Source organism: Mirounga angustirostris, unplaced genomic scaffold, assembly GCF_029215605.1.
Source record: "Mirounga angustirostris isolate CCGP_5_RB_7025 unplaced genomic scaffold, mMirAng1.0.hap1 SCAF_1, whole genome shotgun sequence".
In the NCBI taxonomy this organism is placed as follows: domain Eukaryota; kingdom Metazoa; phylum Chordata; class Mammalia; order Carnivora; family Phocidae; genus Mirounga; species Mirounga angustirostris.
The window spans coordinates 164,079,503-164,092,603 of NW_026991709.1; the positions used below are offsets into that span (position 1 = coordinate 164,079,503).

The following is a 13,101-nucleotide window of genomic DNA, read 5'->3' on the forward strand; positions in this document are numbered from 1 at the left end:
TTAGATATGGGAGTGAGGAGGTGTCACAGTTTCTCTCCCACAATCCTGGTTTGAGGATGGATGGTGGGGCCACCTTCTAAGACCTGAACCCAGGAGAAGAATTAGCTGAGGAGGCAGATCGCATTTGCACCATGACCATCAATCACCCAAGGCCTCCCTCGCCTTTGGCAGACTTACCTGACTCTGCCACCTCGGCAATGGGCACCCCCTGCTCGTATGCCATGAAGCCCAGGACTGAGAAGATGGCAAAGCCAGCCACAAAGCTGGTGCCACTGTTGAGGCAACAAAGCATGATGCAGTCCCTGTGGGGAAGCAGTGAGAGGGGCTGAGGTCAGAGTGGGTGAACAGGTACAGTGCTCGAATATTCTATATGAGCACCACAGCCATCCTGTGGGGCAGGCAGGGCATGGTGGGCAAGGATAGCCCCATTGGCCTGATGAAGCCATTGTGGTTCAGAGAGGTTAGGTGGCTGACCCATGGTCACACAGCTTCTCCTGCCTTTCTAGAAGATAAGGTGGGTCATGGACCAGAAGCATGGAAGAGGGATAGGAAGGAAGAAAGGCTGGCAAGTGAGAAAATGCACAACTAGTGAGAAGATACTTGGAGACAAAGCAACGCTCCTCCAAATCCCTGGCAGGAGAGGAAACCAGGGAAAGCGAGAAAGGAGTGATTTCCTGGGAGCTCAAAGCAAGGAGGGCAGGAGAGACCTCTGAGAAATGGCTGCTTCTCAGTCAGGGGAGCATCCATGGACTTCACACTAGAAGCTCTCACCAGCTTCAGGAGGAGACACCCCGTCATGCCAGGCTATTTACTGGAGCAGCACCTCACAGCCCTCTCTGCTCAGTCCCTGTGAGGGAGCGGCCCCTTCCAGCCTGGCTGCCATACAGAGGGATTATCAGAGCAGGGACTGTCTCTTGCCCTTGGGAGGGGCTTACCTGCAAAGGAGCGCCAGCATAAAGCTGCAACCCAGGAGAAATCAAGAGTGTAAACGATGGGGCTTTGCCAAGAAAAAGGCAGAACCCTCAAGTCCCAGCCTCCCCTCCCTCAGGCCCTGCATCCTCACAAGGCCACAGTGGGGAACAGGCCTCTTTGAGGTGTCTCAGCACGCACTTGCTAGTTAGGCTTATGGCACACGTGATGCCCCACCTTAGAGGGAGGTGCTCCTGAGCAGCCTGTCCAGCCTCTTGTCTGAGGTAGGACTCTGGAGCGTCCCTGTGGTGGCGGCGGGCTGCCTCTGGTCGCAGCCCAGCAAGCCTCGTCACCTTGTTCCATGGCGCTTTCCCCTGGCTGGCCCGCCGGTCTGTGTTGCTTACAGCAGTAAGAACTTCCTCAGGTGTGTTTGGCCCAAACCTGCCTTCTCTGGTGAGTTTTAGTTCTGCCCTTCCTACCAGCCTGGAGCTCCTTCAGGTTTGGGAGATCTGAAGAGAGTGGCCTTACATCCCCTTTGAGTTTTTTTTTTGTGCTCCTTCAGTTAACTGTCCCAGTTCCTTTACCAGGTCCTCATCCTGTTCGTGATCTGTAATACACTCCAGCCTGTCTGGCCCCTCTTCAAATGCCACATCCAGGACTAAGCGCTAGACTCAAGAACACAGCAGGATTCTCATCTCCTCTTCTCCTGACAGCATACTTTTTGTAATGTAACCAAAGGTTACATTAATGTTGGTGACTGTGACACCCAGTTGCCCTGCAATGACTCTGAGAATCAAGGACATATTGGAGAAGGCATGACCCTGGGGGTCAGGAGCCATGGGCCCCACTTCCCCCTGCAATTCTTTTCTCTGGACCTGAGCTCACCATAAGACAAAATGTTTGATAACAGGGTTTCTTGGGCCTTATGACAGATTATTAATTTTCCTGCAAGTAGTCATCTCCCTCTACCTTCTTCCTTGGGGATGAGTATATTTCCCTACCCCACTGGCTTTGGGCTTAGCCACACAACTTTCTTTGGCCACAGGATACTAGCAGATGTGACACAAACAGAGGCTTGAGATATGCTTTTGTGACTGAACTTGTCCCTTATGCCTTTTGTGATATGCCAGGAAAGGAACTTCCCCAGGGGAGCTGCTGTCCTTGTAGTCTGCACCCCACAATGTACACACACAGAGCAGACTTGGGCTTGCCTGTACCCTGGAACCAAGCCCAACCAATTCACAGCCTGCTAGAGAGCTTCCCTAGCTGGCCAGACTTGGGAGTAATAAGAGCAAATGCTTGTCATGTTAAACCACTGAGTTCTTGGGGCTGTTTGTTATCCAGCATTACTGTGGCAGTGAGGGACTGATTACAGGTCTCTTTAAAGAAGTCCTCTGGCACTGTACATGAGGGCTGGGCTGGCAGACCTGAAGATTTCATCTGCAAGCCTGATTTCTCTCCTTTTAAAGGGAAATGCAGCTCAGTCCAGGTAAGGGGAGATTTATCCCCAAGGTCGGGGTAAAGCTCTTCCTCATGCCTATTTCCTGACCCTGCCTCATCAAACAGTGGGAAACAAGGTGGCCCTGGTGAGGAAAGTGCTTTCTCTCTATCTTCTACATTCTGGAATTCTCCTGTATAATCTGAATCTGCAATGTGCCTAGTCCTGTGCTAGGGTTTCTTGAATACTGTGTCACTGAATCTTGAGGCCCAGGGAGGAGAGTCACATACTCAAGGTTTCAGGGGCTTCTATTGGTGAGGTTCGAATGTGCATCCATTTATCTCAGACATTAAAACCCATGCATTTTCGAGGAGCTGCACAAAAACAATGCCCCCTAAGAATTAAGACTTTCAGATCCTGACTTGTGGACAATTATCTATGGGCACCCACGTGGTTGTTGAAAAACAAATATCCCTTATTGCAAAGTCTCCACCTGTCCCCAGAGGCCTCCTGAGTGATTTCCTCACACCACAGGACAGAAGAGCACTGAGCAGACCTGAGGTCCCTTCCAGCCCTTCATCCCATACCCTGGCCCTCAGAGCACCCACACCTTCAAGCAGAAGGGGCTTAGCAAGCCTGTGTTCTGAAGTGAGGATTTGCCCCCGCCTGGTTTGCTGTATTCCCCCATCCCTCTACTTCTTTCCTGCAGGGCACCTTCTAGGTGAAAAGCTTATGTAACAAGCGCTTTAAAGTTGGCAGGAGCCGAGTTGGGCTTTGAAGACCTCCAGAAGCTATTATGCTGTCAGAAGAGAGGGTACTAATTTACTCTCTGAGTTGGGAAGACCTGCTCGCAGAACAATCTGGAAATGGAAATAAAATGGGCCCTTGGATTTTGCAATATCACCTAGGGGATCTGCTTTCTTCTGCCCCTGGGAGGGGGAACACCCTGTCTATTGGGCAGGACAGCAGAAGGGATCTGTAGCGGCCAGCATATTTTACCCACATGCTTGGTGGGGAAGAGAGTCGCCACTGCCCCACAATACCACCTGAAGACAGGGCAGTCTTGGCCAAATTCTTGTCAGCTGCAGTTGTTGGGAAAGAACTGGCCATCCCTGTTAGTGAGGAACAGGGGTGCAGGAACCAGAAAGGTCTGGGTTCAAAGCTATGTTCCACCACTGGTCATGTGAACATGAGCAAATGACCTACTCTTGGGCTTCAGTTTCCTCATCTGTATAACAGATGGCTCCTTCCTTGCTTCCTGACACAGCAGTCGACACGTACTAGGCTTGAGGGATGGTGGGGACCAAGATCCAGCCTGTGTCCTCACGGAACTGACAGCCACGCAGTGACCAAGTGATTTCTGCAGTGCCCTGCATGGAGGGCTCATGCTGAGTGCTGGCTCCTGATGGGGTGACAGCCGTATGCAGACAGCATCCTTCTCTAACATCCCAAGGGGGTCAGGCTCAACCCAGACCAGAGGCCTGCTGTGCTGTTCTCCCTGTCCCAGTGCCTTTTTCTTCCTGTCCATGGTGACTATTTTGTATCATGGCTGACAGAGTGCTTTGCCTCTCATCCCCCAGACCTGCCTCCGTGTGAATGGCTGGAAGGCAGAAGGATCTTATGGACAACCTGGCATGGTCAATCGCCTCTCTAGCATCCTTCTGTCCAGCCCTACCCAATACCTCTCTGCCCAAGGGCTCCCAGGAACAACAGAACTTGCTGTCCAAAGGCACATTGGATTCCACAATGGCTTTTCCTTAGAGCATGTTGGACCTGCCCACTGTCACTTCCTTGGTGCCTCAGTTTCCCCAACTTATGAACTCTATAGACTGAGGCTGTGCCATTCCTGTGTGTATCTCCTAATGTACAGATTTTGGTGTCTCACACTCAGCAGACACACAATGCACATGGTTTTAGCAAATGGGTTAATAAAGTGATCATGAAGCTAGCTTTCAGAGAGATATGCCAGAGTCCTGGGATAGAAACCGGGAGACCTCAGCCTGAGTCCAAGCCCTGCTGTGTGTAGCTGGGGATAATGTGGGAGGAACTTTATCACTGCTAAAAGTTCTTTCAAATGCATGATCTCACTTGAGCCATACAGCAACCAAGTTGTCTGGCTATTAGGTACAAGTCCCCTGAAGAACTACCTACTATGACCAGGCACTGGATTAAGGGGTGCAGAGACCTCAGCAAACAGACCATTGGCCTAGAGCTAGAGCCCAGGGTGCCAATTTCACTTCTACCATGCACTGCTATGCTAGGTGACCTTGGGTGGGTTCTTGGCCCTCACAGTAGGTCTCAGCCTCACAGTAGAAATCAGGCTACAGGCATGAGAGGCCAGGCAGCCAGGGTGAGACAACCTCGGGGTTAACCCCCCAACCTGGGCACTTCCCTTCCCAGTGCTGGGTGTGGCCACATGCAGGAGGCCAGGGAGGAAGGCTGAGGGGCAAGATGGGGCATTGGCCACTCCAGATAGGACAGGAGAGGACCCTACAATCAAGTGAGAAGGGGAAGGAAGCAGGTTTCTGAACAAAAGGCAAAAGGACAAAGCCCTCACAGTCAGAAGACCGGGCTCAAGTCCCAGTTTTGACATTAATAGCTATGTGACCATGGGCAAGTCACTTATCTGCCCTGGGATGGAGGCCTGAATAAGATTCCTGGAGTGGATTCGCTTTCAGCCTGCAACGCTCTCTGATCACATTCATTATTTTCCTAGCTCCTCGGGTGGCCCACTCTTTGACCCTTGGGCAGGGAGAGGCTAAGAAACAAGCCATCTGTCTCGTCCTGGCTCTACGCAACAGGAAGACAAACGTGAACTGACCTGGTAGCACGGAGGCATTTGGTGGAGAGCTGGTAGGTCTGTGAAATGCTCACCTGTAGCAGTTGTTGTTATAATTGTTATAACTTCCCAGAGCAGTCAGACAACCCAGGCAGATGGCATAGGAGAAAAAGATCTGCGTCCCAGCATCTACCCAGACCTGCGGGAGGGCACAAAGAAGTCAGCATGAAAAGAAGTCAGATGAGGGGTGGCCCCATTCTCGGAAATCCCCCACCCACACCTTACCTTCCAAAAAGTCTAAAATCAATAATCAAACTTCCTAATCTTCTCAGGAAAGTGTTTTAGGAGTTCTATTATTGGGGACTGCTTCATTAAATATAAATGTCCTTAATTCCAGAATTTTCTAGAGGTTATGGATAACAGTTCACTGAACAGCAAGAATTTGGATGTTTAGGTCCCTGCTCCAGCTACATGACCTTGGAAAAGCTACTTAACCTCTCTGAGGCTTAGTCTCCTCATCTGCAAACTGGGGAATGAACTTCCGTCTCAGGACTATTAAGAGGATTCAGGTAATATGGAATGGAAGCTCCTGGGACCCAGCTCATAAGCTAAGTCATATTTAAGCCAAAATGAGTGATTGCTTATCTTTGTGATTAAGAATACCATGAGTAAACTGTCATAGGATTCTGCCCCTGGGAAAATATCTGCATAGCTGATCTGAGCATCAAAGGTGGCAGGGAAGGGATAGGAGAAGGGGGAGGCCCACCTGTATTTTTCACCTTTCAAAACAGATGCATTTTAGGCTTCCTATGTGGTATGTAATGGAAACTACTTTCTTAGGTTCCTCTCTGACAAAAACTGTTGTTGACAGCATGACACACACACCAGGAATTATGATGGCTTCTTTAGCACTTTTCCCCAGGCTCTTCCTGCTCTCAGCTCCAAGAAAAATCCATAGCTAAAAGCTAAATGCAGCCGATGACACTGATGCTTGAGAATCAGGTGCCATCTAGGGAACAAGACTTTGCACTAAATACAAATACCAGCTAACATTTATTGAGCACTTGTTATGTGCCAGGCATCGGTGCTGAGCCCTTTGTGCATTATGGCACTTGAATATTCACAGCCACCCTATGTAGTAAGTGCTATTATTATCCCCCTTTTACAGCTGAGGCAACAGGAACGGAGAAGTTGAATAACTTATTCAAGACCACACAGCTGGGGGTGGCAAAGGCAAGTCCATGGAGACCGGCCTCTAGAGATCCATGCCTAACCAATTCCAGAATTTCAGAAGTCCTCCAGGGTCATCTCCCACCCAGTACAAGACTCTCTTCTGACTACTCCTGACAGAATAGTTTCTGTTTGATTACTGCTAGTGACAGGAGACTCACTATATCCTGATGCAGCCCTTTCTTCTTTAGAGAGTTCTAACCATTAGAACATTTCTGAAAATGAGAAGAAATCCCCCTTCCTGAAGGTGTTCCTAGTTCTGGGGCCATCCAGACCACACCTTCCTCTTCTGTGTAGTAGCACTTTAGAGATTTGGAGAAAGCATCAGTGCCCCTTGGATCCTAGAACTCTTCCTTCTCCAAGCAAAATAACTCTATTTCCTCTCTCAGGGATTTGATTTTAACAGTACAGTTCACTCTACCCTGGATTTGCTTGAGTTTGTTAAATCATTCAACAAATACTTATTAAAATTGAGGATCATAATGCTGCTTCTCAACCTAAGAAATGATACATTTTTTTTCTCCCTCAGTGGAGTGTCTTGGAACGGAATGAGGAACTTAAGGAGAGCTCTTTCATGAAGAGTGTGTGTGTGTGTGTGTGTGTGTGCATGCGTAGAGCGGGGATGCCAGCAGAAAGAGTGGCTTGAGACATGGGGAGGAGGAAATGGAAAGATGGAATAAAAAAAAAGCTTTTTCAGGAAGTTTTGCCACAGAAGGGAATTGGGAGATAGTTGGAAGGGTAATTTAGGGAGAAATTTTTTTAAAATGGTAGAACTCAAGGATGCTTAAACGTTGATAGGAAGGGTCCAGTGCAGATAAAAGTGTTAATGTAGGAGAGAAACGTATGCATTTTCAAGTCCTCCCACTCTGCCTCAGTTTCCCCATTTGCTACCTCAGTGGATTCTTTTTTTTTTTTTTAAGATTTTGTTTATTTATTTGATAGAGAGAGATAGCAAGAGCAGGAACACAGGGAGGAGTGGGACTTGGAGAAGCAGGCTTCCCGCCGAGCAGGGAGCCCGATGTGGGGCTCAATCCCAGGACCCCAGGATCATGACCTGAACCGAAGGCAGAGGTTTAACGACTGAGCCACCCAGGCGCCCCTCAGTGGATTCTCTTTACCCCAATCCAGGGTAGTGACTTATACCAGGTACTCAAATCCCCAAGAGGAAGAAAACAGGTATTTTGCCTGGAGAAGGGAGCGTTCCAGTGTCCAAGGGCACTGGTGCTTTCTCTGAATCTCTAATCTAAGACCAGTAGTAAATTGTAAGGAGGGGTAAAACACAATACAGTTGCTGCCCCAGGAAACAGAAGACCAGGTCATAGGAGCCACCCACTGGGACACTCGGCACTCAGTCAAGCACTGCTCCTCAAGTCCCTCACTCTCACTGGAAATGCCTCTGCAAATTAAATGTCCCTCCTCTCAGACCCCACATTGTCCTCTGGCTGAGTGTGCAGGCCAGAGTGAGAAAAATCACCAGACTTGCAGGAAATCTGGCTTCTCCATCAATTGGTTGGAGTTGGTTCCTCTCTACCCAAAACATGGTAAGCAAGCCCTCTGTGAGTTTGAAAACACCAGAGAGCTTTCTATCCACACATCCCAAAGATGGGACCCCTGAAGGATGATGTTCACCTGTGGGAATTTTCCTTGCAGTCGGCTCATTGAGCACATCAACAGTAAAACGGACATCTGCCGTTTTTGCCCACCCAGCATCCATCTCCCCTTTTCAGGTAAGAGTGACCTAATTTTTCTTTGGAAAAGCACCTTTTCTCCACTGGGAGGTAGTTTTGGGCATGGTCACGTGACCCAGGCCTGGCCAACCAAAGCATTTCTATTGGTCATAGTGATTGGTTCAGGGATGAGCTTATGATGCAAGCCAAGCCAATGAAACTTAATCCTGGACTTTTACTGGAGCTACTGAAAATGGGACACAACTTTTTCTCCTGGGGATCATCACTGACCACAAGGGAAGAGCCTGTCTGAGAATAAAACCAATGCGGAGGAAAGCAGTCTAGAGCAAAGAAAGACTGATATTGGTGTAATGACTTAAGTACCTGGATCCAGCCATACCTGAAATGAAACATACCCTAAAACATTTCGATTTCAGGGGCCTATAAATTCCTCTTTTTCTTAAGTCAACTTGAATTGGATTGCTGTCACTTCAGACTCAAATAATTCTGACTAGTAGCAACATTAAGTTCTTAGAAAAACCCAGGGGCTCTGAGCCCAAATCCCTCAATCAATCCTCAGTTACTGATGAACTAGCATTTATTGAGTGCCTTCTGCATGGAGAACTCTGTGTCAGAATCTGAAAGAAGTACTACACAATTATATATAACACTGCATCTGTGTTTCTTGGTGAGATAAGGTAAAACAGAGGACAAGGGAGCCAGTACCTAGGAGTGGTTGATGAAGGGGACAATTAACATGTGCTAGGGCAATCAAAGAAGGCTGTCTGGATGGAGGCACACCTTTAGAGACTGGAGAAAGGATAAGAGAAGACGTCTTGGGTCCGGAGGTTCATGTGAGAGGGGGATGTACTTTCAAATGATTTTTCCCTCTTGTTCTCCTACCTCTGTGGTAAAAAGCCTATCACTGTTATTCTGATGATTAGCATTAAATCAATACTTTTATACAATTCCTTTAGTCCTCCCCCTCTGTGACACTGGGGGTTGGTTCCCAACTATGAGACCGAAATTAGCCAGTAGTCTCAGTTTCTTCTCCTTCCCTTTCCTCTAACATCTAATTAGAAGAGATACTCATTTGTTTCCAGTTGATATGTAAGGGCAATATGTGAATGTATTCTATTTTTCATATACACACTCCATTCTTTTGCAATTTTTAATACTTGTCTCTGCGTGATCAGAATGTACAATTATAGAATCTCTTTGACAGCCACTTTTTAGTGTGAGTTCTACAGGTGACTAGAAATTAATTCTCCCTCCCAGCGCTTATGTTAATTCCTCTCCAGTCAGTTTGGTTGCCTGTAGCTTGTTCTCTAGTAAGTTCCTTAGGCAAGGCTCATGGGAAATAGTATTTCCTGGCTTCTTGCATGTTCATAATAGTTGACCAATGGCTTTCATAGTTGAACACGTATGGCTGTATACAATGTTCTTGGTTCTTTTGTTCTTTCCCTGAGTATCTTAAATACCTTGCTCAGTTATCCCCTGGCACTGAGTGCTGCTGTAGGAAAGTCTGATACCATTCTTACTCACTTCCTCTTTTTGTCTGAATGACCAACAGGTTTTTTCTTTTCTCTTTAATGTTCAGTCATTTTGATTAGAATAAGTCTTAATGTTGATCACTCTGGGTTGATTTCCCCAGGCTTGCGGTGTACTTCTTCAAGACATAATTCAAGTCTTTTCTTTAATTTCAGGGAAAAAAAATCCCTGAATTATTGTTTTAGCTATTTGTTCTCTTCCCCTGCTTTGTGTTTCTTCTTGGGGGACTGATTTGTATGTTGGACCTTCTTTGTCTACCTTTTATATCACTTTTTCTTTCATTCTTTAAATAATCTCCTCTCTGACTTTATTTTTTATTTTCTTCCTTTCCATTCCCTATTTACCTTATGATATTACCCATGGTGTCTACTCACCTCTTTATTCCTTCTATTTAGCTATTCCTCCTGAAATGTTCTGCTTTTCTTAAGCTGTCCTTTAGTCAGCTTTATTTTCAAATCTTTTTGTCTCACAATTTCACCTATGCTATTATTTTATCATATCTGTTAGTTCTTCATTTCTTTTAGCTTGTTTTGAAATATTAAGTTTCAGTATTCAGCTGTTTTGTGGTCCTGTCTGTGGAATGCATACATTACCTATAGGAATACTATTATGCTCATGATTCTTTTTTTAAAATAGCTTTGTATGGGATTTGACATGATGCTTTTCTGTTGTTCATGTGCAGGTCAGACACATTTCCCTGCCCTCTTACAAGGTTTTCTTGTGTGGAGGAATGAGGATGATCCAGGGTAGATTTCCTAGCCTCACAGTTCTAGGATTACCTCTTCTGTTAGTATAAAAAGTCTTGAAAACTAAGACTGTGCTGACAGTACATTCTGAAATTATTGTTCTCTGTTCCCTTCCCCATTCCCATCCAAAATTTCTCTTTTTGTTTCCTCTAGTGTCTCTATCCTGCTCAATTTGAATTTTGCTTCTAGTGGTTTCTCCCCAGTGTGGGGTTCTCTCTCGCTATGGAGCCTCAGCTGCTTGGTCCCTAGAGTTCCTAGGTCCCAGACCTTTGCCTGAGCTTCCCACAGCTCTCCCACTTCCACCTATAACTTGGCCCACGTATATCCCTCCCAATTTTGGTTGGCATTCTAAGATAGCTCTACCAAGCTTACCCTCCTAGAGTCCTCTCCTTCTAGGGTGAATACATGTTAGAGATTTCTGGATTTTCTGGCTCTCAGCCTTCCCAATTCCCTTTGCCTTCATCGTCATCTCATCTCACAAAGTTGACATCATGAAGATGTTATTGGTATCAGTGTTTGGCTCCACCTGTTCACATTTTGTGCTTCATGGAGTTACCTAATTATGCTGAAGATATTTTTGTTTGTTTGTTTTACTATCCTGGTTTTTCTCTTTCGGTGGAGAGATGCTGGAAAAAAATTTTAAAGTGTTTTTTTTTTCCCCCCTGTTGCCATCTTATCTCCTTGGTTCTCAAGAAATGTTCAGGAGGCAGATGAAACAAGATTGGTGTTGACTGGAGGTGAAAAAAGAATACCCATGGATGAGCAAGTTGGTAGATGGGGTGTAACAGAAGATTAGCTGGTTTTTTAAAGGGAGGATGGAGGTATAAAGTAGGGAAATGGGGAAGTATAGTTTTGGACAAGGCAAGTTTCAGACATCCAAGTGATATGTGCAGGAGACAGGTGGAAAGTCAAGGGCTAAATATTCAGCCTGGGTTGGAGACACAGACTTGGAAGTCCTCAGAATTTTAGCAGTAACTTTACATCTCCTTGACTCCAAATCCAAACCTTTCTCCACTGGCTTTTTCTATTTTCTACATTTGGAAAACTCAGGTTGATAAAACTTCTCTGCTTAGACACATGCTTGCCGGGCATTCAAGAACCAAAAAACTTCAGTGTTAGATTTCTTGAAAAAGTCTCATGAAGAAGCATGATATATCTTTGCATGGAGTCTGTATTGTTAGACTCCTTAACAGATTTGCATAACTGAGGTGTGTCTATGTTCTTAAACACATGCCTGTCTTTGCAAAAATGCAACAGGGCTCCAGTTGTCAGCCTTCCTCCTCATCAGGGAAGGAATCAGTTAGTTTACCAGGGAGCTGCTATATTTGTTAAGATAATTACTGCTGGGCTATGCAGGAATAAACAATAAACCCCCAAAATCTCAATGGATTAGCACAACAAAAATTCATATTTTTTTTGCCAACAAAAAGCCAGACACAAATTGTGAAGGGGCTCTCTTCAACCCAGTGACTTAGCCTTACAAGACCTCCTGCCTTATCATGATACTTCTACGTCAACACACCCTCTGATGCAAGGAACAGAGCACCGGTTTTAAGAGCTAGACCTGGTTATTGCATGTATCACTTCTGTCCACATACAACTGGCTGGAACCAAGTTGCATGGTCCCAACCTAAAAGTAAGGGAGTCTGGGAAATGTAGTCTTCCTACTTACCCAGGAAGAGAAAAAGAAATGGTGATCTGGTTGGTGAACACACAGCATTATCTCTGTTACAGGCATTATCCCAAGTCTATTTCCCTACTTCTCTCTTCAACTAGGAATTCCACAAGCACCCAGAGATCAGACAAGATCATGGTGGCTACTGGAATACTTGATAAAAGGGAAAAAGAGAGGCTAATAAAACAGACTGACAACATTCATGAACCCTTCCACCAGTTTGGTGATGCCTCAAGAAGTGGGAAACTTGAGTTAACATTTGTTGAAAACCTACCTTGTATTCAGGGCTTTCATGGACATGATCTCATCATTTACATAAGCATTTCAGTAACATAAGTACTGTTTCTCCATTTTTATAGAAGGGGAAATGAATCCATACAAGGTCAAAGAGCTAATCAGGGAGGCAGTCAGGTTTGAACCCATAACACTCTGGCTCCATGTTTTACAGAGAAAACTGGGGCCTCCTGGTGTGCTGAGTAGGCCTGGAGTCTCAGCTAGGATTTAAACAGCTCTGTGGCTGTCTAGTCAAATAGGACAAAGGCAACCCCACCTCAGTGAAAGGAAGACCAGGCAACTGAGCCCCACTGACCAGCATCTCCCAGGATGCTATAAAGGAGGCAGCTCAGTGGAGAAAGGGCTTCCTTTTCTCAAAACAATTTGAAGGGAAAATAGTCTCCACAAAACAAACCCTAAGGAAGCTGGGTCAATAGCTGAGAAAAGGATCACTCCCCATGTTCTATAGCAATGAATGTGGGGCGTTCTGGCAGCATGAACATGGGCGGTCCACATTCAGAGGTTTGGAGAACAGATTTGCATGGGAACAGGGGAGCAGAGCCCCTTTAGAAGAGAGGTGGTCCCGCCCTCTAGCTCTGGGGCAACCTCATCCCTTTCAGGGCAACTGGTTCCAATGAGCCCTGGTGCACAGTAGGTGCAGAAGGCAATGGATCAGAGTATAACCAGCCTTCCCAACTAGACCCTCAGGGCCCAGCACTGGGCTGCACAGAGTAGGTCCTCAATGATATTAGCAAAGAGGAGGATCAAAGAAGGAAGAACAGACAAGGACAAATTCTTCCCTACCCAAACTCGGAAGCCACATTCGCCATGAT

The 13,101-nt window shown here is 46.3% G+C and overlaps 1 protein-coding gene across 1 annotated transcript in view; it reads right to left on the reverse strand.

Annotated features, from left to right (window-relative positions):
* SLC6A11 (solute carrier family 6 member 11) overlaps nt 1-13,101 on the reverse strand; it is a 125,931-nt gene that overhangs the window by 25,248 nt on the left and 87,582 nt on the right. Inside the window, exons 7-8 of the mRNA XM_045863776.1 lie at nt 5,222-5,325; nt 178-302 (exon numbers count right to left, since the gene is read on the reverse strand). Coding sequence (XP_045719732.1) covers nt 178-302; nt 5,222-5,325 — 229 coding nt within the window. The remainder of the gene's footprint in view (nt 1-177; nt 303-5,221; nt 5,326-13,101) is intronic.